Source organism: Agelaius phoeniceus, chromosome 16 (genome assembly GCF_051311805.1).
Source record: "Agelaius phoeniceus isolate bAgePho1 chromosome 16, bAgePho1.hap1, whole genome shotgun sequence".
In the NCBI taxonomy this organism is placed as follows: domain Eukaryota; kingdom Metazoa; phylum Chordata; class Aves; order Passeriformes; family Icteridae; genus Agelaius; species Agelaius phoeniceus.
In genome coordinates this window covers 12,488,897-12,515,845 of record NC_135280.1, presented here as the reverse complement: position 1 = coordinate 12,515,845, position 26,949 = coordinate 12,488,897, and the positions used below count along the sequence as shown (strand labels likewise).

At 41.2% G+C, this 26,949-nt stretch overlaps 1 protein-coding gene across 32 annotated transcripts in view; it reads left to right on the top strand.

Moving 5' to 3' along the window:
- RBFOX1 (RNA binding fox-1 homolog 1) overlaps window positions 1-26,949 on the top strand; it is a 1,204,921-nt gene that overhangs the window by 818,533 nt on the left and 359,439 nt on the right. For 23 of the 32 annotated variants that reach the window (XM_077187084.1, XM_077187083.1, XM_077187088.1 and 20 more), the window contains one exon: window positions 12,440-12,481. The exons of the other annotated variants lie outside the window; for them this stretch is intronic. In XM_077187084.1, the coding sequence (XP_077043199.1) occupies window positions 12,440-12,481 (42 nt within the window). The remainder of the gene's footprint in view (window positions 1-12,439; window positions 12,482-26,949) is intronic. 32 annotated transcript variants of the gene reach the window in all.

Below are 26,949 nucleotides of genomic sequence, written 5' to 3'. Positions count from 1 at the left end.
TGGTGTGAGCCAACAGCAGCTCTTTCCCTCCTGTGTTGGACACTTGCTGTTTCCAGGCTTTCAGGAACCTCCCATGGCCTTCCTGAACTTGCAAAACTTCAGAGACCTTCTTGCCAAGCAGCAGATGCAATGCCAAGGCTGTGTTTTCCCTAGAGGTGCTCAGTTACTGCAGGATTTATTTCTTTATGTGAGGGTGGGTGTTAAATACCAGAAATGCCATAGTTTAGGCTTAGTTGTCTATGATGGGTATTACAGCGTAGCTGAGCCCGGGTCATAATTCTTAAGCCAAAATATCTTTTCACAATGGAAATTAATTGTTGTTTGCAATTGTGTGTGCTTGCTTGAGACACATCAGGAATTTTTATTTTAGTAATGAGACACCCCTGTCTCAGAACATGCACACTGAGGTGTAAAAGGCCTGAATTCCAGTTTCTAGATACAATTAGAAATCACAACAATTGCTGTGATACACTGAAAAACCAGACAAGTACCCTCATGCAGAGCAGCATTCCCTACCCTTTTAATTGCTGCTTATCCTGTCTCAGTAAGTGAGGTAATTGATGTTTTACTCTCAGAATTGATCTCGGTGTTGCAGGTAGTTAGCAGGCTAGAATGGCTTCTGCATCATAGCACTAAAAATCGTTTTGTCTCATAAACTAATCCCAGGCTCAAAAACGTGGCACACCTGAAGGCTCCCTAGCTTCAAAATAACGAGTTTGCTTGGACCTTGGGTCCACTGGACCCGATTAATCTGAATAACCACGCAGAGCTGCACAGTGCTGCTCCTGCTCTTTGCAATTCTCCTGTTCACAGCTCTCTCCAAGGGCCACCTACATCAGAGCTTTGAGGAGCTCCAAGTGGTTTCTGCTGGTGCTTTGCTGGTCCTGCTCCAGTGAGAGCAGTTTGGGGTGACACTGAGCTGCCTGAGCAGGGGCTGCAGTTGGAGCAGCTCGACCCAGCACCTCTCAGGCCATGTGCACACTCCTGCAGGTGTGGCACTCACCTCAGGGCCTTGGCTCCACTTGGCTTCTTCATGTGTGTTAGTACAGCGTTTCTGGGGGGAAAAGGGAGCAGAAAAAGCAAGAATATACAGATGAAAATACTCTTTGTAGTATTGCACGTTTAGCTCATTGCCAAGTTTAGTGTGGGAAGCTCTTGAAGTTCAGGTGTAAAAGCAGCACAGGACTGTTGCAAACAGTGGAGGTGAAATGAATGAAAAGCAGAGTGTAAATTACACCTTGCTTGAGGCTACAGCTGTGGTGTATTGAACACACAGGCTGGAGAACCTCACTGGGAGTGTTACCTGCATGCAAATGAAGGTGAAATGTTCCTTCTGGATGGGGTGTGCAGTTATTCTATCGATCATGTGCACTCTGGTGCTGGAATTAGTCATTAATACCACGGGTTGGTTTGTTCCCTCCTGTAATGGAAACACACATGCGGGTAGAAGAGATGCTTCTCTCTCTCCCTCTCCCTCTCTAGTCTATGTAGAGCTGTAGATAAATGTGACAGAACTTGTAGATGGATTCTTTGTCCTTGATGACTTTCCTTCTGGGCCAAGGTGTGGCAGAAAAGGGAAGATATGTATAGTTATGTGAAGAAAAGGGGCTATATTTATTGCAAAAAGAGGTGGTATTTAGATCTTTGATGTTTATACAGTAAAAGATTTCTCTCTGCCTTCTTAAGGGACAGGATTTCAGGTCACAGTTTACCTCACCTCATCACCAAGTTTTCTAGAGCTGTTGGGAGCAGCACTTTGATGCATGAGAATGGCATGCAATGTTCCATTGCAATTCTTTCCAAAGGTACAGACACTATACAGTTCTGAAGCTACAATTTCAAGCTTGTTATCCTGGAGGTCGTTAAGAACCTGACATTTCGTTTGCAAAATGAGCCTGGCTGTGCATGCAGGTGCACACATGTACACAAGTTTTAAATGTTTCCCTCTCCTTTGCTATTTTTAGGACAGTAAGGCCACTGCTGTGGTCTCATTAAAAGGTGAAAGAAAGTGTTTAACTTTGTCAGCTGCACCTGATTTTTACCAGTGATTGCTCATTTTCTTAACAGAAGAGTAGACTACTTTAAATGAGAGTTACATGTTCAAGGTAACCTTACCACTTGTGAGTGAGAAGTATACAGTGCCCTAATGGCTGCTGTTGTATGACAATCTCTAAATGTCTTTCATTATTAAGTGTCAAGGTTTCTTTTAGGAAAGCTTTAGAAATTCTTGGGAGAAATGTTTCAGTGCAGCAAGCTGTAGCAGTGCCACTAAAAATATATTGCTAATTAAAGTTTATTGACAGTGTCTGTAACGTGTTCCTGGAACAAGTCAAAGCACTGAGTAGTTATTGAATGCCAGGCACTGCATCTCCTCTAGTTAGTTAAGCTGTTTAGGAGAGGAGATTAAGGTACTCTGCCCTTCCCTCCCTGTGCAGTTATTGGCTCTGGCTGTTGTGCAGAATAAAACACTTTGCTCTCAGCATGCCAATGCTGCAGGCTCCAGGAAACTTTGGCTTTGTCGTGAGCTGTTTCACTTGGTAGCCATGGGCAAATGGGGAGGTCAGTTAAATATTGCCAGGGTATGAAAGGTCCATCTCCCCAGGAAGGAAAAGAATTTGGGCCGTTCAGAAAGCAATTCCTTCAAGGTGCAGCTCTTCAGCTGAGCAAGGGTGTGCAGAGTTGTGGTGTTTGAGGGATGAGTGAAGAGATGAGAACCTTGACTCCATGTTTATGATATTATATTATATTAAAAGAAAATGCTATACTGAAACTATACTGAAGAAAAGACAAAGGAGACATCAGAAGGCTGGAAAGGAATGAATGATAAAAAGCCTGTGACTGACCAGTCCTGACACAGCTGGCCATGACTGGCCATTCAGTAAAAACAATGCACATGGAACCAATCAAAGATGCTCCTGTTGGTAAGCAATCAGATAATTATTGTTTACATTTCATTTCTGAGGCCTCGCAGCTTCTCAGGAGAAAAATCCTGGCAAAGGTGTTTTCCAGGGAATGTGTCAGTGACACAGAGTCAGTGTGTGGCTAAAGTGAATAAGGTGCAAATCCCAGCTGTGCAGTCCTTCTGTGGGACAGTGGGAGGGACAGCCTTGCCCACCTGTGCCCGCCCTGGCCAGCAGTGCTGCATGAGAGCAGTGGCACTGTGCCTGCTCACACTGCATGGCCTGTGCTGGTGCCTTGGAGAGGCCCCCTGGAACAGGGGATAGACAGAGTGAAGGGAATAAACGTGGGTATTTATTGAGGGCCTTCAATAGATACATCTGGGGCAGTCAAAGCCTGCCAGAGGCTGCACCCAGGATGGATGATGGGCACGACTTTTTCACACAGTTATGTTTGGTCCATTGACACATCAGGGGTTAATCCTCCAATTACAGCTTCAGCTAATGAAGTAATTTACCCCCAGTTCACTCCCCCCAGCTCATTTTTGTTTATACTTCAGGGCCTGAGGCTGTGGTGTGTCTTTGGAGCCAACAATCCCAGAAGGATTGTTCTTTCTGACCAAAATGTCAAGACAGGTAACTACACTTTATATGGAGTTCAGAGTTATGCACTAATGCAGTATAGAATTTGAAAAATATAAAAGCCAAAACCTTAAGGCATCAGTGCTTTGCTTGTATTGCTTATTCAGAATCATAGAATACTCTGGGTTGTAGGGGATCTTTAACCCTAGTCCAAAATGACATCTGCGATTTCTTACTGGTATCATGAACCTGGAAAACTCTTGCAAGTTGTTACATAATGATCCTTGGGTGTAAGCACCAGAAGCATTTGCACTGCCTTGCCACATCTCTGGAATGCTCTGTGACACAGTGAATCTGTGAGCAATTTTGTAAATGCAAGGAACAGGATTTATTCTTCAGATGACTGCCAGAAGAGTTTTACTCTTCTTTAAATCACTGAGTCTGAGCTACTCATCTCAGTAGAGTTCCTCTTCAATTCTGTTGCTGTAAGCAAGGGCAAAGCACTGCTTCTGGGAAGTGAGATTTACAGCACAAATCAGAACCAAACCAGGGTTTTTTACATGGGCTCTGAGTGAGTGTCAACAGCTTTCCAAAGAGATTGGTTTGTGGCTCTGAGAGCCAAACATTCTGCCTGCTTGTGCAACCTACAGTTCCACTGAGGAACATTACCTGAGCTGTAAAAAACTATGTAAAAATCTCCTTATGGCAGGCTTGGTCCTAGAGCTCATTAAATTTCTGCCTCCTCTTTGTGCTGATTCAAGCTTCTTGCACGCACAGAAATGGCCAGAGGAGCTGTGGGATGGAGAGGGGGTGAGCCCTGATCAGAGCCAGGTGGGCTTGTGCTGTGAGGCTCAGAGCAGCCCCAGTGCTGGGGCACAGACAGGTTTTACCCTCTGGGACTAAGTGATTTAAAACCAAAGAAAACACGCTCCTTATTTTGGGAGTATTTACCAAGCATCACGCACAGGGTGTGAAGCTCTCTCTCTAAACTTCACAAAAGCATGATTCCTACACATCCTTGCTGTGCTTCAGGGAAAGAATCTCACCTGCAGAGTCCACAACTTGATAAATTAGTGCAGCAAAGGCAACCTCTGCTTCTCTCAAAAGATTCATAGCAAAAAAACCCCTGATAAGTGTGGCAAAGAGCACAACACTTGTGTTTTGATTTGTGCGTGCAAGCACAGAACCTGGCACTGCATTTCCAGTACAAAACAGAAAGGTATCTAAATGTCATTAATGCCTTAAATTACCCCTATTGGCCTATTGAAAATGTGTGTGGATGCTAATGACCAACTTTCATCTTGCATTCACATCCTTGAAATTCTCTCCCAAGAGCTGAAGATAAGCAGCACGTATGTGTTCCATAAGTAATGAAGTTATCCACCAAAATGTCAAGTTTTAGGTAGAGTGATAGATGGGAACAGACTGTAATTTTAATGCACTTCATGGTCTTCACCTCTTTTTTGCATTCAAACTTTACTGACAAGAATATGTATATAAAGTACATCTCTGTAACTGTGTCTATAAAGAAACAAAACCCAAACCAAAAACAAAAGAAAAAAAAAATCAATAGCTTGATTAACCAACTAAATTACACCATAATAGGATGCTATTAATTATCCATCAGTTTAAAAACAATCCTAGAATAGAAATAGTTGTTAATATTAAACATTCAAAGGTTTTCCTTTTTTGATCTGCACGTGAATAAAGTAAGTTTTGCAGATCAATTTGCTGATGATTGATCTGTGAGGTTAATACTGCAGAATGACCATTTAGTATGCTTTGGATCACTTAATATAAAATAAACTATTTTACATATATAAAATATATAAACCCACCCATACACACAGAGACTTTCACTTTATGACACGCTGAAGATTAATGTTTTAATTGGAAACAGAGCAGCTCTGAGGAAGGGCACCAATGAAAGCCTGGATATCTGTCAGTTCATTGGCTTCTTGCTGACCTGGCAATATCTGCTTGCTCAGACCAATTCCTCCTGTAATGACCTCTCCAGCCAATAATGTGGATCTGCCAGATAAAAGCTGTGTTTTGGGTTTTTTGCAATTTGTCAAGCATGGGTGACTGTGAGAACTTGGCTTACTTTTATCAGCACACGAGCACAGTGAGGAGGCTTGCAGATGTTTGCTGATAGCACCAGGCCGTGTCTGTAGGAGCAATTTGTAACAAAGCTGGCTTTGTAATTGTCTGGAAATCCATGCCTGTCTCCAGTGATATCCTCATTGTCAGGCTGCTGCTCTCTCCTCTGCCTCGAAGGGTCTTTCTGAGTTGTTCCCTGCAGCTGGAATAACTGCCACCTGAATAGGCTGGTAGTAATTATCTAGAAAAAAATTCTGTGTAAAGTGGAGTTTTTTTACTTAAACCCTGTTTTAATGTTACCATACATTCTTGGCCTATAGTTTTTAGTTGTCATCTCTGTCTATTATCTTTACTTCAGCAAACCTATTATGCAGCACATCAGATTTGTTGCCTTGTTTGGGTAATACAGACCCTCAGAATTCAGCAGTACCTGATACACAGATACTAATTAGTATCTCCAATTTCTTCCTTCTATATTTACACTAGCTTCAGAGTTTATCACTTAATTGGTATTCATACCATTATCTGCAATTATTTTTCTGTAGAGTCTTTAAGGAAAGCAACATAAAACCCTTTTCCCCAAAGGTGCAAGATTTTACAAGAGTAAATTCTTGTGAGAATGACATGCTTATGAAACAAGAATTGTTTGTACTGCAGTGAGGAGGGGAACACCTGTAATGTGCCAGGCTTGGTTTGGGCCTGTTTGCCCTGTAAGGTAACAGAGTTTAATTCTATACTGCTTGCTGCTTTAACATCACAGTATTTTTAATTATGTTTTTCATAGTGTCCATTTATTCTTTGTACTGCATTGCCTTCAGATTATTGTGTATAATATTTTCTGTGCTATGCAGGGAAATTAAATGCACAGTGGCCAGTCCTTTATGTGTGAAAGGAGTTTCTATTTGAATACCAACCACAGATCAGGTTTCTCATGGGATTGCTCCATGCAGAGCATGCATCCAGAATTTCATCTTGGGGCTTTCCCACACAAGTGTTTCTCTGGAATGGTACTTGTAAAACATATTTTCTTCAAGATAATTTTCTTCATTTATATTGAAGTCCTGTGTAAGGTAGTTTCCAGAGCATTAATGTCCAAGGGTTGGTCATCCACAGATCCAAATTAAACCCAGCACTGTCCTGGTCTGCACCAAACCTTCCACAAGGTCGTGGCAAAGACCCACAGCTCCCAAAGAGTGTTTGGACACAGGGAGCTGAGTGTGTGACAGGATGTGAGCCAGGGAAAGCTGCAGTGCTGGCTGCTCTTGTGCCACCCTGCAGTGATTTTACTCATGGGGATGTTGGAAAAGGAATTTCCAGGCTATTCTGCAGCACCTCAAGTTTCCTTGAATACTTTCAGGGAGCCAGAGGCAAATTTGGTCCCATCTCTGTCTCTGTGATCTGCAGCATGCTTTGGGCATACAGCTCAGGCTGTTAAAATACAAAGAAAACAAAAATTAAAGCAAAAAAAAATAGAAAAAAGAAAAACCCAAACCCCCTGTTTTAGGGAACTGTGATGTTCAAGCAATATAGAAAATCTTGATGAAGAAACATATCTTATCCTGCATCTAAGGAAAGGTTAAAAATGGGACTTTAAGGCTTCTCATTTGGTTAAAGGAGCCATTTTGCAAAAGGAAATAATTGCCTACAAACTGTTTTAATGTAAAAATCTTTAAAAGTGTTTTTCTTTTATTTTTGGAGAATTTCTACTTTTCCTTGTCTCAATAAAATGGTTCTGTTTGGAATATGTTGCTGATTTGAGGGCAAAAAGAAAAGGAGAGCGAGAAAAGCCAATAAAACTATAGATTATTTTTTATGGATGATGAGATGGTCCCCATTTGCATTTACAGCTTTACAAGGATTGTAGCACTAGGCTCTTTTTCTTTTTTTTTTGATGGAAATGCTTAATCTGAGCTCAATGGGCCATAATAATTGCCTGTTTCTTCCAGTAGAAATAAACCCACTTGTATGTGACACTTGAAACCTTAACTCTGCTTAGTATTACCCACAGAATTGGAGACAGTTCTTCACCCAAATATATTTATGACAGCAGCACCAGTCGATATACAATACCCAGCCAAGGGCACTGGAGAATAAATCAGGCCCTGCAGCCTCTGCTGGAGCACAATAACTGATGGTGGTAATAAAACCCCAGGAAATTAAAATTCTGTGCATGCAAACACACATACCTAGCCAAGAGAAACCCGAAGCTCTCTGTTCTGGTGAGAATTTGCATATTCATAGCCACATACATGGTGTACCCCTTTGTGTTAGAAACACAATGGAACACCAAGTCTGGGGGTTGTCAGCACATTCTCACCTCCCTACGGTGTCCTCAGCATCTGGGGGCTTTCAGGAGACGTGTCCATGAAAATTGAGGCACCTTGTAGGGGAATAGGGTAATCCCAGTTACTCCTTGAGGAAGAAACACTGATGTTGTGCTTGAAAGCTTCTAGATGTTGCTGTAAGTGACTACCACAGGCTCTGAAATCCCCATTTCCAGTTCATTTCATGGCATATATTTATGCAATTACTGGTATTTTTAATGAGTCCTCTGTGTTTGAGCACCTTGGGCTCTACTTTGTGGCTTTGTGAGCTCTTGGGATGGATGTTGTTGCTTCACTTGTGTTTTGGGGTTTCAAATGTAGTACTGAGAGGCAGTTTAGATTAATACACAATATTATTTATACATTTATATACAAGCCCATGCTTTTTCCACATATTAAATAAGTTGGAGTATTATTTCTCTTGAATTCTGTGGGGCAATGAGATAATGAACTCTAATAAGTAATAAAAAGATGCAGTGAAATGACTGTTTCCAAATTAAATACAGCAGTGCACGTGTGTACGGTGGCAAGGAACAAACCCAAGCATTTAATTTCTGACAGAAGACTTTTCCAGTCAGATGAGTGTCTAATGAGAGAAAGCACTGGCAGATGGATTGTGCAGCTAGTTTGAAATGGTGTGGCCTGTCTCTCAGTGAAACACAACTGTGAGAGGACAATCTGTGCTTTGATTTCAGCTGTTCAGTCTGTGTATGAATGAGAGAGATGATTTCTCAATCAGGGGGTGGGCAGTCACCAGCTGGGAGCTGGGTCCTGGTAAGGGACTGTGGCTCTGGCCTTGCTCACCTCAATCTCCAGCTCCACAGTTCCTGTGTAGGTGCTGACTGTAATGATAAAAACAAATGTATTATTGAAATTCTAGCAATCCTACTTGCACTGTTGTTTTTGAGGTGTAGAAAGAAAGGCGGAAATATCAGGGGCCCTTTCATTTACCACACGTTTATTTATGGTAAAATATCTAGAAGATAAAAGACATTAAATGTTCACCTATTATTTTTCAGCCAGTGGACTGTGCTCTGTTTCAAATAACCTAAATCCTGAAAACATTTTGGATTTGAAAATGTAGAACCACTGCTTGGGAGCGTTGAACTGCTACAGAAATGTTCTTTAACATTTAAGCAGATACTTTCTGTAAATAACCTTATTACCCTCCTGTTGTTCCCTTTCCCCCATCACCTAAGCCTTTCTTTAAAATGACACTTTACAAATTTGAGAGCAAAAAAACCCTTCCCAGATGGAGTGTTGGTGTTCCCTAACACCTGCAGTAATGCTGTTGTTCTCTCAATCTGTTCATTCATGGGCCCCATTTTCCTCATGGCCAGGGCCTGTGTGTCTCTATGAAGAGTGGATAAATGATAAATATATTTAACAGATATTCAGTCTCCCACCTGTTACTGTTATTTAAAGAAAATAAAACTGCTTTCCCCATTCTAGTCCTGCACTCACTGGGGATTGACACCAGCAGGTTGCACAGTATTTCCAAAGGGTCTTTTTTGGTTTAAAATGATGGAGCCTGACAGCAGAGGTGTCTTCAAAACTGCCATAAATTTTAGTCCTATAAAGGAGCCTGTAATTTTTCAAAGCTTTTCCTTGATAAAATCTTCTAAAGTGAATGAATCTTTTAGGCATTCTTCCACTAAATTCATAATATGTGAGAGCTTGACACAATGACACTCAACGTATTGACCAGTCTTGTACTAAAATAAAGAAATAGTTAATTGCATATGATTGAATCCAGAGCCATAAGAAAGTAAATTTAAGATTGAGAAGCAATGTATTTAAAATTGCAGGATGTGCACAAGGTTTGCTTCTAGGCTCTCTTGATCATTAATTAAATATGTTATGGCTTTCAGTTTTTCTCATTTATCTGTACAGGTTTACATATTGTAAATGCATTATTTATGTTTTCCCTTAAGTGCTCAGTACTGCCAGGATGTTTCTCTTAAACTGGCACAGATAACGAAAAAGACAAAATGAGAGAGCAAATTTGGCACTGGTGAAATGCTCAGAGAGCTGCTCGTGTTCAAATGAGCCTTTCCCAGTTGTATTTTAATAAACTTGATCTGACAAATAAAGGGCCAGACAGACAGATGGCATCTGTGTTTAAACAATGAAATATTTTTGTTTGTTTCATTGAGGTAAATTTGGTTTGTTTGTTTTTTTCCCCTTTAATCTCATCCTGATAATGCCTTATCACTAGGCCTCGATGCTGTTTTTCTGGAAAGCTCCTAGGATGGAGGGAGCTGAGGGAGCTGTCTAGATGGATGTTCACTCTGAGGGAAGCCAGCTCTGAAATGGATTTTGGTGTTGTAGCTAAAACAGAGTTTGGAATCAACCATTTGCTGAACTTGGAACCAAGGGATTTGGGGTGTTCCATCCCCCTGTTGTTTTTTACCTTTCAGAGTAAACTGAGCATCATGCAGGTGGTTGAATCAAATAATAATTTAATATAGTGTTCTCACATCCATATGAAAGCTGTTTGTTTTAAGGTAAATTGATTTTTTTTTTTATTTTGGTTGTGCTGCCAGATATGGAGGAGCAGTTGGATGTTAAGATGTGGTCATCATCTTATTCACTTACCCTTTGATTCTCTGTTCTATTCTCCCACTGTTCATAAACACTTCTTTCCCATCTTAAATACCATTTTTTATGGTGTCTGAGACATTAGGTATTTTATGTTTCAAATTGCAGTAGCAAATATCTGCTAACTAAAACACAAAATTAACTATCTGCTTAAATAGTCAATAACTAGAAACCTTGTTCTCCTCTACAAGTATTTGATGCACTTTTTTCTTGTTACCTTAGAAATTTCACCTTTCTTGCATTCCAAATCTCCTCCCTCCATCCCACCACCAGAGGTTAAAATTTCTTAACAGAGAAAACCTAAATAACAAAAAAAGACCCTGAACAGAACAACACAAACTCACTTCTAACTTTGACGGGATGATCACTGTTGGTCCCTTCCAACTGAAATATTCCATTCTATTTATTTTTAATCAAGGTAAAGAGGTTCATGTGGAATTGAGATTTGAAATTAACTTTTGAGACTTATACAAGCACACTTACAATGTGGACTAATATAACCTTAAAGTGACTCATAAATGGTGTAAAATCATGAACTTTGAAAAGTGGAATTGTGTGGAATTGTTAGTCTGCCAGTGACAGTCACTTCTGCTGTACTTAATTTGACTCCTTAGGGGAATTGTAATTAGACTCATGCTGAATTCCTGTACTCCTTACTCCCTGCTGGGAGCTTCAAAGAGCATTTGTTTCTGTTAGGTTTGTGTTTTCATACAGGGACTCTTGTCAAATTCTGCTGTACAAGTAGAAGGTTAAGCCTGTAATGTACTTTTTAGGACTCCTTCTGTGCTGAAAACCAGACAGTTTTATTTTGTTTGTAGTAACCTAACTTTGAGAAGTTGCCATTTTCATTATCACTACAGAGTAAAATTATCTTATACAAATGGGTATTGGTTGGTGTTTTAGCTGTTTTTAAGTACAAAGTAGTGAGAAGTGCATTCCAAACCTTTGAAGATATCCTCAGAAACATTGCATCCAGTTTCATGTTTTATGCCTTGTTTGCCATCTACACCAATGACAGAACTGACAGTGATGACACTTTCAAGGCTAATTATGCTCCCTAATGATTCTAAAATTATTTCTGAAGAAAACCAAAACAAAACCCAACCAGACACAAACCCCTCTCTCCACATGGGCAGATCAACACCCCAGAGCCTTCCTGAGCAAAGCTTGGAAAGCTTGGTCCCAGAGGTGCTGGTGCCTGGCTGAGTTACACACCTGGGAGCTGGGAGGCACCTGGGAATGGACATTCCAGGGTGGTTTTTGTTCCAGAGCTCTCCTTGGAGGAGCCTCCTCCCTCTGGCAGAGTTGGGGTGTCCCAGGCTGTGCTGCCACTGTCCCCTCTCTGGTGTCACAAGAAGTGAGGTCCTGCCCAGCCAGCCCCTCTCACACTCTGAGCAGTTTCTTGTAAATCTGGCAGAGCACAAACAGCAGTATGGAAAAAAAAAAATATGCTGTGGAATCAAATCATGTTCAGAGTGACTTTTACACTGGGTTAGAGCTGGATGTTTTCATGGGAAAGTGTTTTATCACTTATTTGAGGCGTATGTATCTTTATTCCTGAGCCGTGCTGTGAATTTATCTCATATAGAAGTAGTGGGATATTCACAAATACAACAGACTTGTGATAGGGCACAAAAAGGGGGCAAGCTTCTTCCTGAACTGGACTGCCAGTCAGGTGTTTAAAATCTAAACAAAATTCTTTTCTACTTCAGTTTTGTTGTGAGTTCTGGCATTAATTTAATTGAAAATATAAGTTGATAAAATATATTTTTTGCAATAATGATTCTGTGTGGATGCACAGGACAATATTGTCTTTAGATAAATGGTTGCATATCCAATATTTATATGTGTGAGACAGATAGAATAGCAGCTTTGTTGTGGCAAGAATGTTATGCTTTCCAAGTTATTTTGGCATTTTTTTTTCTTCCCTTATAGAGTTCAAAACAACAGATGAGTTGTGAAAGAGAACAGCTAAGGGTAAGTGCAATGATTTGCAAAATGTTCTGTTTCTTTAAAACATAAGCAGAATTTAGTCTGTGCTATTGACAGATGAATTCCTTAATTTGAGAGGAACTTATTCAGTTCATTTGTTGGTTGTTGGTAAATATTGTACATCTTTCAGTATAAAGGAGCTAGACAGATAGATGCAGGGTTTTTTTCTGTACTGTGATGAGATTTGAGAGTGAAAATCTTGAGTAAAACCTTTGCCTCTTGGTGGGACCCCTGACACTCAGTGAGCTCCTCCTGTGCAGCTCCAGCAGTGCCCAAGGTCCCTCCCAGATTTGCTCCACTCACATTGTTTCCAGCAAGAGGAGGTTATTCTGTGGTTTTGTGTTGTGTCATTGCAGAGAGGAGCCAGGGCAGGGCTGGGAGGAGCTGGTATTTCAGTGTCTGTTGGTTGTGCACCCTCTGGAAGGGGATATGGAGTTCCTGAGCCCAGGCTGCTGATCCCTACAGTTTCCCCTTTTCCTGTATTAGAGTGACTGTGTTAAACAGCTTTTAGTCTCTGCTGCCTTTAAATGCTACAGATCCCTGAAGATGCTTTTCCATTGCAATATTTCTTGATTGAGTCTAATATTTGTTTGGGAAAGTATAAGAGCCTTCATTAACTAAAAGAAAAAAAACAAACCAAAACCACAAAAACCCAACCAACCAAAAGCTTTTTGGTCATCTGAGTGTTGCTTAATAGACCTACATTTATTGATAGCACATGCTGAGTATTTACTTGAAATCCCACATGCAAGTAGAGAGGGAGAGGCAGGCCTGAAGGAAGGGTAAGTTTCTATACAAACACAATCTATACAACAAAAAACTACTTGGAAATAGAAAAAGCAGCTTTTTATTTGTTTGTTTGCTGTTTACTAAGCATCAGCAGTGCCTGCATGACTTGCAAGTATAAAGAATATACTTGTCTTAAAGTACATTGTGCAGTGTTCTTGCCCATCCAGCCATTCTTTAGATTAACTCCACCAACATATCTAGATGCTTCAGCTGGTCCTCACCACACTTGGAATGGGATTTTTGGTAAACAAGTTATGCAAGAGCAATGCATCACATACTGTCCTCAATTCTTTCCTTGCTGCCATGTGACTGCATTGCATTGTGCTGGAGCTGGAGTGACAAAGCTTTGTTTTATCAGCACTCATGTCTCAACAGAGCAGCTGTCAGAGCTAAAATATTGCAATAGTACCTGAAGGACAAGCTGCTTTTCAAGAGGTAGCAGTGCCTTGAGAACAAAGAAAGTGTTCATTTCTTTTTATTGTTTTTATTTTCTCCCTTGAATGAAGGAAAATATTGTTTTACAATATAACTTGAGGAGGCAATGAGCTCTTTCTTGGAGTAAATTTGTGTGGTTTTTCAAAGCAGTGGATAAGAGGTGGTGCAGTGAAGCTTTCATGTCTTTCCATTCCAGTATTACACATTTCTGTCTAACAATGAGCTCAGTGCTTGGGATGCCTCTGTGGCAGAGCAAAATGTGACACCTGAAGGCAAAGCCACATCTGTAACCCACTAAATTGAGCTACATCTTCTTGCACAACTCCTCCGATGTTCCTGCTACACTAAACACAGTTTCTGGTGAAAATTCTGCTCCTGTCCCAGAGATCCCCCATGGCTTTCAGAGCTTATCTGCTGTCCCAAAAGGTCACACTGAAATTTAAATGTACTGTGTGTAGACATGGTGCACTTTGAGCACTACCGGGTGTCACTTGACCATTCTGCCACTTTTAGGCTGGCTCCTTAGCTGAGCAGTGCTGTTAAAGAAATGTTTCATTTGAATCAGGTTTTGGAGTTTGTTTCATTTGAATCAGGTTTTGCAGGCTTGCAGTATTTTCTTTTGGGGTTTGTGACCTGCCATGAGTACTTGGATGTGAGTCTCTTCACAAAAAGTGGTGCTTCATCCCAGCTGAAAGAATTGAAATATAACAGGGAAACAGGATTAAAATAAGCAAATGCCAACATCCTGTTGTTTGTTAAACCAAGTCAACCAGATTATTGTTAGTCATCTAAAAATACAATAAAAAAAGATAGACTATCTCCCACTTCCCTGCTAAGTCTAAGATGAAAATCTTTGCCACTCTCCTTTTTTGGTTCTCTAGTAATTCCTTAGTCTAAAGCCATAAAAAACTTTTCAAAAGCAAGGCTTGTAAAAAGCAAAATAGTGTAAATAAATAATTAGTCACTATGATGCCTTGAGAGGTTACCTAGAGGAGAGGGTAGACAGGGTTAAAGGAATAAAGTAGGGATTCATTAAAGGCCTTCACAGGATACACCTTGGGCAGTGCAAGAGCCTGGCCAAGGCTCTGCCCAAGGTGGACTCTGAGTCATGAGTTTTCCCACTTTTATAAGCTTTGGTCCATTTCCATATTGGGGTTGATTGTTCAATTACAGCTCACGTTGTGCAGTTCCATGCTCCTGGATTGCTCTCCTCAATTTGCTGCTGTTTGTACTTTTTGGGCCTGGAAAAGGATTGTTTTGTGTGACTGAGCTGTGAGGAGAACTTGCCAACACCTTATATGAACTTGAGAGTCCCACACTAAGGCAGTACAGAATCTGAAAAATATGAAAGCTGGGACTTAAGGCATCAATTGTGTGGCTATAGAAAGAAATATCCAAGTCTGATTAAAATAATTTCCTCAGATATTTCTCACCTCTTATCTTGTAAATTCCAAATGCAAAGCAGCATGTCTCTCTTCTGGAATAAAGCACTTAGAGTCATGAAACTCATTCATATTAGAGCCTCTGGCCATTATACATTATATTTATAATGAATGATAATCCTAATAATTAAGGAAGCCTGTGCTTTTTAACCCTTTTCTACTCAATATTTGAACTTCACAACAACCACAAGTGTGTAATTTATTTGCCCTGCCAACCTGGTACAGTCCCCAGGTAAACATGGATGTCTTTACCTGAATAATTTAAATGAGAAATTATACAAAAACTATGGGAATTGTATCTCTGTCAAGGCTGGTTGTAGTCTTTATATTCCATTTGGAAAAATAGAATAACCTAACTTTGGTGCATTTCCATTTGATTTTAAAAAATAAAGCATCCATGTCATTTTTCAAGTTTTACTTTCTCTTGGCAGTGATTTTCATTAGAACGTGCTGCCTTGAATAATAATTATTTTCATGTTTCTTAATGTCCTTTTGCTTTCTAATCTGGTGTCACTTAAGTTATACTAAAAAGATAAAAAGTGTGTTTTTAAAGGCAAATTGACTCATCAGTATTGCTCTCCCCAGCTCCCTCCACACACTGCACTTCATCAGTGTTTCCTTTAAGGAAAATAATGATGCTCTTTACTCCCCTTCATTGTGTTTTGTGCTATCCAGTCCTGTTTATAAATCTCTTTTTGGACAGTCACAGCCTCTCCTCCTCTCTGCCTCTCTCCTGTTGCCCTTTGCTGCCTGTGTGTGGTTGGCATTCTGATGCATTACACATGACCTGTAAAGACACAGAACTCACAGGCTGCTCAGAGTCATTTCAAAGTGCTTTTCTGCTTGCAATTCAGTCTGAAAAACAGACTTTGAAACATGCCTCGACCAGGTTATTTAAGGCTGTGAAGAAAATTGGGCTATGAGCCCTAAGCAGAGATTATTTGGAGAACATAAAGCTATAAATAAGGGCAGTGCCAGCTCACAAGTCTGGCTGCTGCTGCCACTGAACCTTCCTTGCTGCTCTGACTTGAACCTGGCATGGTACTTTTATATCATAGCTAAGGACAGGCTAACTTAAAGCTTACAGAGCTTTACTCAACCCTCAACCCATCATTTATTATTTTATATGATTAATTCAGTCTAACTGTTGAAAATGAGCTCCATGAGTTGTGCTGTAGAAGAGAAGGCTTCTGGTCCTGATGCAGCAGCACCAGATGAGCTCTCCAAGGTGGGCAGAGAGCAGTTTTCAACTCTGATGTTGGGAGGCTTTATAAATGTTCCTGTGAATAGCAATGAGGTCTAATGGTAAATGGTGTGAATAGCTTCCTTGATGTGAAATTCTAAGTGACCCAGTTGTTGCTCTAATTAACAGCTTCTTTCACATGTGCTTATTATCAAGATGCATTATATGCAGCCAGAGTTCCTTCTCTGGTCTGAAATACAGGCAGGGCAGGCTCTTACTGTCACCTTGTATTTAATATCAGCTTTTATGTTTTTATACTGTTCTAATTTTCAAGGAGACAGAAAGAAGTTTTGCATTCAATATTGTTCTATTTGTCTTGTCTCTTATCTCATTTTTTTTCTTAAATGAAATAAGGTGCAACCTGCAGCAAAAAAATGTGTCAAAGTTACACCAGGTAGAGAGAAAACAAAAGCAAATGCATTTATGCCCAGCATAATTTTTAAGCAACACTTATCCTGCAGTATTTAGCTTTATTTGTGTCTTTATCCAGTGCATTAATTTATTAGGTTTGTAATCTGTATTGATGAGGGCTCTTGGAAACTTTTTAAGATCAACTTTTTGAAGCTCATTGTTGTGGCATTAGCTTTCTCCAGTGATTAAGAACAGTCCCTTGGCATTTTTGTGCCCAGTGTTCCTCTGATGCACTAAGGAGTTACATTGTGCTTCAGTGATAGACACGGATTTTTTCATCAGTTTGAGCTGAGCAAAACCAAACAAATAACTGGAGAGAAGAAGAGAATCCAAATGGAAGTGGCTTGTTAGGTAGATATTATCTCAAGGGTTTTCTGACATTACCCAGGGTGATAGAAGGGCAGTGCATGCCTGGTGGCTGGCCAGGAACCTCTGCTCTCCATCCACCTCCTCCCACCCTGGACAGGAGGCAAGGAAATGGGCATGAGCTTGTTCTGTGAGTCACTGGTGCCATGTTACCAGAGAGCAACAGGTAATTCATAGCATTTCTGCAAAACAGGACAGCTGGTAATAAAAATGTCACTTGTTGCCTTTCCTCTGAAAACCCCTTGGTCTGCATTTGTAAACCATGTGTGTTCTGCCTGGAAGAGTAATCTGGAACTGCCAAGTGTTACATGTTCCTCAAGGAAAAGGGGTTCAGAGGGGAGATGACTGCTAAAGGTGGGTCAGCCCAGTGTGTTTGCTACTCACCCTTTGCTTAGGAATTCACATGTGCTGCATTTGCTGTGCCAGACAAGTGGCTTAGAGTGATCCTGCTGTAGTTCCTGTAGTTATTCTTGCAGTTATTCTTGTGCTCATCCTCCCTGTAGGTGTAGGTGGAGATACAGGTAGGTGAGATCAAGAAGGAGATGTATTTTTGGTTCCTGATTTGTATCACACATTGCCATGCAATGAATTTGGAGTATTCTCACTCAGTGTCTTACCAACTCTATTCCCAGACATTCCATAAAGAGTGATCCACATCACAGCTCAGGAAAAAAAAAAACCTCGGAAATAAGGTCTAAAAAAGACTGGGGAGAAAGGTTAATTGTAGGGATGTGATTTCATTTAAATTTGAACTTAGCTTGAAATAAATGTGTGCCAAAAAAAGGCAACTAGAAAAACGTAAATTTCAATTGCAGTCTTGCTTGGCAGTTCTGCTAAATTTTAGGAGCCTTCCCAACTATAGTAACTCATAATGTTACTATATAAAACTCCAATTTGCTGCTTAATATTATTGCAACTTAAGACAATAGCAAGGTAATGAAAACTGTTGAGGTTCATGTTTCAAGTGCCATGGCCTCTCACCACAGGGATTGTGTTCTCTTCAAATGCTGACTGCTAATAGGGCCCTTGGATCAAGAGCATAAAGTGTTAGCTGCACTTTGTTCAATAGTGGTGCCACTCACTTCAGGCTTCTTTGAATTCTTTCAGGAATTGTTAAGAGGTCTTTAGGTAATGTCCTGACTGTGCTCTTGATGGAATGCTATTCAGAAAACTTTCCATTCCTGTCCTGGTGTTGTTTTGGCATCTCTCTCTGAGAACAGCAGGCAAGGCTTTTCTGCTGTTCAAGCACCACTTTTGAATTCAACTTTGATTTTTGCCCAGACAAGGATTTTCTCTGTGTGGTGCTTCATAATTGCTGGAACTGAAGGACCACAGGAATTTTTGGTGAGGCTGAAGCAATGCTTGCACTAAGTACCTGTCTGGTTTGGGTGGCTTTTTATGGAATTCAGCAGCCCCTCAGTGTGTGTTTGAACTCATATCTGTACACAGAAATCAGGGACAGGGAATAGCTCACTAGGGGTAATGAAGGTTCAGGAAGTGGAAAATTTATCAAAAGACAGAAGGTACTACATTTAGACAGTTTAAGGGCTGCTGAGACAGTCCCCAAAATAAACTCGATATCCCAGTGCTCTCTTCCTCCTGCTGCACAAACATGAGCAGTGCCCAATCCTGGGTCCAGTCAGGATTTGGGAACAGCTCCTGCACTCAGCAGTGCCCAGTCCTGGATCCAGTCAGGATTTGGGAACAGCTCCTGCACTCAGCAGTGCCCAGTCCTGGATCCAATCTGGGTTTAGGAACAGCTCCTGCACTCAGCCATGCCCAGTCCTGGACCCAGTCAGGGTTTGGGAACAGCTCCTGCACTCAGCAGTGCCCAGTCCTGGATCCAATCTGGGTTTAGGAACAGCTCCTGCACTCAGCAGTGCCCAGTCCTGGGTCCAGTCAGGATTTAGGAACAGCTCCTGCACTCAGCAGTGCCCAGTCCTGGGTCCAGTCAGGATTTAGGAACAGCTCCTGCACTCAGCAATGCCCAATCCTGGATCCAGTCAGGATTTGGGAACAGCTCCTGCACTCAGCAGTGCCCAGTCCTGGACCCAGTCTGGGTTTAGGAACAGCTCCTGCACTCAGCAGTGCCCAGTCCTGGGTCCAGTCAGGATTTGGGAACAGCTCCTGCACTCAGCAATGCCCAGTCCTGGGTCCAGTCTGGGTTTAGGAACAGCTCCTGCACTCAGCAGTGCCCAATCCTGGGTCCAGTCAGGATTTGGGAACAGCTCCTGCACTCAGCCATGCCCAGTCCTGGGTCCAGTCAGGATTTGGGAACAGCTCCTGCACTCAGCCATGCCCAGTCCTGGATGCAGTCAGGGTTTAGGAACAGCTCCTGCACTCAGCAATGCCCAGTCCTGGATGCAGTCAGGTTTAGGAACAGCTCCTGCACTCAGCCATGCCCAGTCCTGGATCCAATCTGGATTTAGGAACAGCTCCTGCACTCAGCAATGCCCAGTCCTGGATGCAGTCAGGGTTTAGGAGCAGCTCCTGCACTCAGCAGTGCCCAGTCCTGGGTCCAGTCTGGGTTTAGGAACAGCTCCTGCACTCAGCAGTGCCCAGTCCTGGATGCAGTCAGGATTTAGGAACAGCTCCTGCACTCAGCAATGCCCAGTCCTGGACCCAGTCTGGATTTGGGAACAGCTCCTGCACTCAGAACAGCAGCTTTTGGTTGAGCCTTTGTGCAGTGAGTGCACACAGCTCCTGCCGCAGAGCGCTCGCTGGGAGCAGGGATGCTGGCCTAGAAAAGAAGAAAGGTTTTCTTGCTTAGTTTGTGTTTGTTGAGAGGGAGCTCTTTTTTCACCCAGCTTTTGTAGTTTCTCTTTGATCATCTGGAAAGCAGACCTTTGAGTGCACAGCTTTAGCAGTGTTTATACTATCCTGACTTATGATTTCAACCTCTGCTGCTTCTGAGGCAATTTGACTGGCAAAGATCGTGGTCCCTTTAGTGTCACCCCTAATTCAAGCAGGAAATGCTGTCTAGTTTACAGTGCACTTTGGAGGATTTGTGGCTTTAGGGGTTTTTTTGGGGGGGTTTTTGGGTGTTATTTGGTTTGGTTTTGGTGTGTGTTTTTTGGGGTTTTTTTAAATTGTTTTGTTTTTTGTTTTTTTCTTGGTTGATTTGGTTTTTTTTGCAAGTTTTGGGTTGCTGTTGTTTGGGTTTTTTTCCCCCCCAGGTGTTTTCACAAGGCCTTTCTGGCTTGGGTGTGGGTTGTGCTGTTGGCTTGAACTATTTACTTTTCTTTTGCACTTGGGTGAAAAAAGTGAAAACCTAGGAAAAGTTTTCCAGCTGCAGGTAGCTGGGTTGTATTTTTAACACCCTCTTTGGTCCTTCTGTATGGTGGATTTTTGTTCTCATTTACTCATATATAAAAGAACAGATTGAGCAACAAGATTTTTAAAGGGAACAGGAAGGGCATTGAAAATATGGAAAGAACTGAAAGAAAACCAAAAAATTTACATGAACAATCCAAACACTGTGGTGTTATAGGGACAAATATTCACTAAGCCACATTGACTTCTTGAACCAGTATTCTTTCAAGTAGAGAGAATGAAGGAATATTGATTTTAATATGGTTATCATATCCTTGTTTTGATGTTTATGGTCTTTTTCTGTTTTGTAAAATCTTTCTAAACTTTTCTTGTTTAAACTTGTCAGGTGTACTACTCTACCAAAACATTTCATTATGCTTTTCTAAGTAGCTGCCAATTTTTTTCAAAGCACCATAATTACCAGGAGAAAGAAATCACCTTAAACAACACAGAAATGCATGAATCAATATTAATATGTAGATACTACTATGTAAATATATACATATTAGTATGTATTTGTATTATATATAAATCTATAAATACAGTTAAGAATCCAGTCTTGTGGTTGTGACTTGTGGTTGACATGCACATATACCACACTGTTGGATAAAGAGAGAAATCTTGGTTTTGGATAGATCAGGATTTTACAAGTCTGTATTTGTTCTTAGTAGTCTGTATTTGTTCTTAGTCTTGACGTTTTTAATACTAAGAATAAGTGAACTACAAGTGTGCTCTGTTCTATTCTGCAGCAAGATCCCAAGTTGTCCTGAAAGCCAAGTGTTTGTGTTCAACAGGAATGGCTTTCTTGGTACAAAATCCCAAAAAAGCTCCATGTAGTCCCCAGGAAGCAGGATAGAGAAATAAAAACACATAAAGTTTGTGTTTTATTAAGCTGACAATAGTTTTGTGCCATCTTGAAGTTCTGGGCTCAAGAAGGAGCTATACTTGGAGTTGGAGGACAAGTAAAGTACAGAATTTTAAAGACACTTTTAGTAACTAATTTTTCTTTTCACAAAGGCTTGCAGCAAAAAAAAAAAAAATTGTTTAGGAAAAAGGTGTTTTATCCAGAGTTCCACACTTTTCCCTGTGTGGGCCTGGACAGGCTGGAGAGGTGGAGCCAGGGTCAAGGTCCTGCCCCTTGCCTGAGGCAATCACCAACATCAGCAGGTACTGGGGGACAAACTGATGAGAAATGGAAGAAATCCCAAGCTGGTATTTTCACATTTGTACCGTGGGATCTGGAGGATCCATTTTGTGAGCCAGGAAGTCAAGAAAGGCAAAAATGCTCTGCTGATTTTTAGCATCTTTGTTGTTTCTCACCCCTGGGAGAAGCTGACCTTGTTTCAGGGATGTTTTTCCTCCACATCTGTGTGCTCTTGTGGATTTTGAAGCTTTGATCACCTCTGTTTTCTATAAAGACAGTGTGGCTTAGGGAGAGGGAGATATAAAACCCAAGTGCATCAGATCACAGGCATTTTCTGTGCTCCACTAATACCAGAAATTTGAGCATTCCTGTGAAGGAGTGGCCAAACAAGTATCCCAAGCATGCAATCAAATGCCATGTAGGCTGTTATTCATAGGAAATGGGCAAAACTACAGATGCACTCAGAGCTCCCAAGTTCCATTTCCACATTTCTCGTTCATGCCGTAGTTATCTCTGCCTCTGGATTGTTAAGATCTCTTTCAGTACAACACTAAAAGAAGTGGTGTTCATCTCAAGGTCACTTTGGTACTTGAGAGCAGCTGCCCTCCAAAGAGCACATAATGAATAGTTTTATTACCTTTTGCTTGCTTTTCCCTACGTGCTGTAGATTGCTTCAAATGCTATCAGCTCATTTCTCCTTTTTTCTTTTTTTTTTTCCCCTCTCCTCTGAACTACTGCTTTCTACAACTGTTTTCATCATTGTTAAAAATCATTTATATAGCTCCATAAATTACAGGCACTTTACAAGCAAGGAGTAAAATACTGCCTTTGCCCCAAATCCTTTATGCTTCAGATACATCTTTGATATCTGGTGTTCCTTTTTTTACTAAACACACAGCCTGGGAATTTTAAGGTAGATTGCATTCATCTCCTGTTTTATTCCCACAATTTTTCATGATCAAATGATGGTGAGGGCCTTTCTGTGATGCAGATAACCAATCACCAGTTTGCTACTTCCCATAAAGGCATTGTAAACACTCTCCTTACTGAGAATTCCAGGCACATACTTTGGTGCTCATATATTTGCATCTAAAACCTGTAGGCACTGGAACAAAACAAATCCAGCCTTTTGATAATTTAACTCCCCCCTTGTTCTTTATTTCTTGACACTCTAACTGGCATTTCCCATTTTTTTGGAATGAAATCTCCCAGGAATTTTCACATGATATTGCCACAGTGCCCAAGGAAAAACCCAGCAGCATGATCTTTGAAAATGTAGTTTATTTTTTGGAGTTTTGGCTCAATTATTAGGCTCCCAACTCCAGGATATCTCATACCTCATTTACACTCCTGCTTCCACTAATGCAGAAACTTAAAATCTAATTGTAGCTATCGTTTAATTTGAAATTAGGATTTTTTAAAATTTTTTTTTTTAAGTTTACCTGGATGATAATAGTCCAAAACACATTAAATATTTACTATTCTCTTCCACCTTTAAACACAGATTTTTTTTTGAAAAAACAACCCAAACAAGCAGCTGTAAATCTAGGGGAAAAAACCCCGTAAATTCACTTAATAATAAAATTTTTTCTAAGCTCTTGAAAAGTGCAGGTCTTGGGTGCTGGGCACCTTCCCAGTGGTGCTCAACTGGAAATGTGGAGTCCACTGTGGGACTGTGGGGGTTTCTTTCAGTTATGATTATCTTGTATCCAGAGCATCTATTTTACACTGAGAGATAGTAAAATAATTTGAATATTTATCAGTGTTAAAAATATAGAAAAACTTTTCTTAACTCATTTGTATGCAAATTTTTAGGTTTTTTTTCATATATTGACATCAGAACAGAGCAATCATGGTGTGCTAGCATGGCCATTGAGTTCCTTCTGGTTTGAAAACCAGATCTAATGGCTGAAAAATATTAAATCTCCCATATTCTATTCAGTATGTTAAAATTATAATTTGGAGCCAAAAATTTTAAAGAGTTTTTTTTCACTAATTTCTTTGAAAATGTATTAGAGACTCCAAAATAACACATAACGGTATTAGGTTTACATTTAAATCTCAGGCTTTTGCAATTTTAGAGAACTTTGTGGCTTACATGACACCAAATATATATATTATATTTATATTATATATAAATGATGTGAAAAACGTTGACTTTTATTTAAAAAAGGTTGAAAGGAAAAAAATAATTTTTCAAATTGATTAATGAAAATATATTTCCATGTCTTATTCAGAGCCACCCAAGCTTTATTTTGAAAGTGCTGGCAACCACTGAAGTTATTAAAAAGAGAATAAAGGTCAGTGAGTGTGCATCTGTAATCATACTACCATCAGTGGGGCAATCTAATCTAGAGGAAATTCAGTTGAAACAAAGATTTTTGACGTTATTCCAGTAAATACCAAAAGCAGATTGATGTTCTTGTGTGTTTTTCTGACCTAAATCCCACCCAAATGCTTGCCCTGTTTATTTGCTGGGCACTAAGGCATGGTATTGATGCACCTGAAATGCATTCTGTGGAACTCTCAGCCTCTTCCCCTTAGGCTCCTGCTGGAGGCACTGGGAGTGCCTTCCCTTGGCCAGGTGGAGGAGAGAATGTAAAATTCTTGGAATTGGGGTGGAATTTGGAACATGGAAATAGTCTTAACAGGTGTATGTCAGGCCAAGGGCACTTTAGTGTATGTTTAATGAGGTGTTGGTGCTCCCTGACCTCAGTGTTGGCATTTCCACTGCCACACAAGGGTTTAATTCAGTTTTAATTGAGTGAGTGAAGGTGGAGAGTCCCTCAGAACAGAGCATCCTCGTTCAGGGCTCAGAGGAGGACACCAAATATCACCTCTGAGAGGCCAGATGGGCTTTGTGCAACCTGGTCCTGCAGCCCAGAGCCTGTAAAGAACTCCCTCCTTTGAAGTGCAGTCAGGATGGAAAGCAAGCCCTGCTTGTTAGCCCTGTGCTCTGGGTGTAAGGTGTTCTTAGGAGACAGTAACTAAACAGAGGCAGGGTACCCCATTCTGAATGGGATTTGCTTGTTTGTCATATTGGCACGTGACATTTCATGTTAAAAAAAAAGAAAAAAAACATCACAGCATCTTTTGAAATGCTTCAATCTTGTTTCCTTGCAGAGCTCAGTTTGCCAAGATGCTGTGGTTTAGCAAGGTCTGGCTCAGTGCAAAGCAGGGAGTGCTGTGCTGCCTTTGTCAGCATTTTGCATTTCCCTGTGCGGGAGCGCGGCTGAGCCTGATGCAGCCCCAGAGGGAAGGGATCCAGAGAGCTCTGCCCAGGGAGCTGCTCCTCTGCTCTGTGCTGTCCTGAAAACAAGGGCAGCAGGGCTGGCTCTGCCCCTTGCTGCTGCTCTCTCAGGCTCAGCCCAAGTGCCACCAACCCTCAGAGCTGAGCACTAACCCTGGGCTGCACCAGGATCTTGTGCTTGGAAGGGAGGAACAGCCACTCCTTGTGATGCTACTGGAGAATTTCCCTCCCGAGGGGGGAAAAGAAACAAATCTCAGCTTTCACACATGCACAGGGTCTCATCAGCCTGTACTAGCAGAAGAATCTACATTTTGGTTTGAGACAGAGGTTATATTTCCAGAATGTCACTGTTTTCAGAGCAGGGTGTAATTTGTTTTGTTTTTGTCAGTGTCAGTACCTGTGCATTTGCTGTTGGAAATAGTTGACTTTGCATTTTGTTGCTGGGAAAGGAGTATCCAACTGATGTGAACCATGAACCCCCTAGGAAAATAGAAAATACATAGATTCAGAGCATCTCAGAACACCAATTAAATATTTAGTGTACAGGCTGGATCCCTCCTAATGGAGAGTGTCTGAGGTAAACACAGCATCTCTAATGTACAATCAATTTAATAACAGAAAGGACTGGCAGCTCATGAAAGGGGAGAGGGTGTGTTTTAATTTCAGGCAGAAGAACTGTGTGAGAAGTGAACTTTTTAATTGTGAGCATGAATATTCAGGCAATCCAGCTTTGGTTTGCTGAAGGAATTTCTGATGGACCTGGAGGGCAGTGGGGGAATGTGAGGTGCTCACAGGTTGGTTTGATGACTGCCTGGTTTTCTGCCTGGTGGTGGCTGTGCAAGTGGGTCTAGAAGCAGAACTCTGACATGATTTGTACTGCTTGAAACATGCAGGGAAAACTATTCTGAATCTGACCTTTTGCAAGAAACTGGATACTCCCAAAATTTTTTTTAAGATGAGGAAAAAAATATTCCTACTGTGGGGACATTGGAAGTGCTATAGTGACCAGGTGCTGTCCCAATCTCCTGTCCCAGAGTGTTCCTTGGAGCAGTGCTGGGTGCATTCCCAGCTGCTCAACTACTACAACTCCTTCAGAGTTGTGCTGCATTTAGCCTTTTTCTAGAAACACCTGTTCAAAACCAACCATGTTCTGTTTAGAGGAATCCTAGCAATGAGTCTTGGTGCTTTGAAGCTTCCAGGGTGAGTAAGAGCAGACCATGGACAGGATGCATGGATGGCTGCAGTCACAGCCATTCTCAGAGGTGTGCTGCTCCAGGAGGGCTCCCTTTGCCAGGCTGCCAGAAAGAGCTCTCCATCTCATATGGTCTCCTGGCATGCCCTGGGTTCCCTCTCAGGGTTTGGACTGATGGACAGAAATTTCCCAGTAGTTTTGAAGTGATGTCAAAATGATTTGAGGCCACTTCTGAAAGACAGAACCATTTGGCCATGCATGTGCATACAGCATGTTGCATTTTTTAGGAAAGCACCGATGCAGCCTTAATTATTGTCTCCCTACTTATTTGTCTTTAATACACAAATATCAGATTTCAGAAAATGTCAAGTGTTTCTGGAAAAACAGAGTCTGAGATCTATTAAAGGCACGTGTTCTGTGAATCTCATGGTAGGAGCCAAAAATAAGAAAAAGGGCAATGGAGAAAATCTGCAGACATCAAGATGATGGAGAGGGTCCTACAAGTCACAAAATGAAAGGCAGGCATAGATGCCCAAAGTGTTTTTGTGGTCTGGAAGGCAGCCAAAGAGGCATTGATTTATTAAAGAGCAGCCTCACGGCTTCCTTTTCTCTGTGTGATGGTGCCATTAGAGCTCCTCAAACAGTCTCTGATTTCCTTGAGAATGAGGAGTGGAGGATTCTGAAGGCAGCTGTCGTTTGCAGGCTGATGCCACTGCCAGACCAGCACTTTGTGTGCCTGACTGGGGAATTCAGTGTGTGAAGTGTGAGTTCCTGATGGTTAAACACAGCCACAACTTGTGCAAGAAGTGCCCCAGCAGTTGTGTGGGTTTTGCATTCTGCAGTTGTGATGTGGTATAAAAAAACAACTT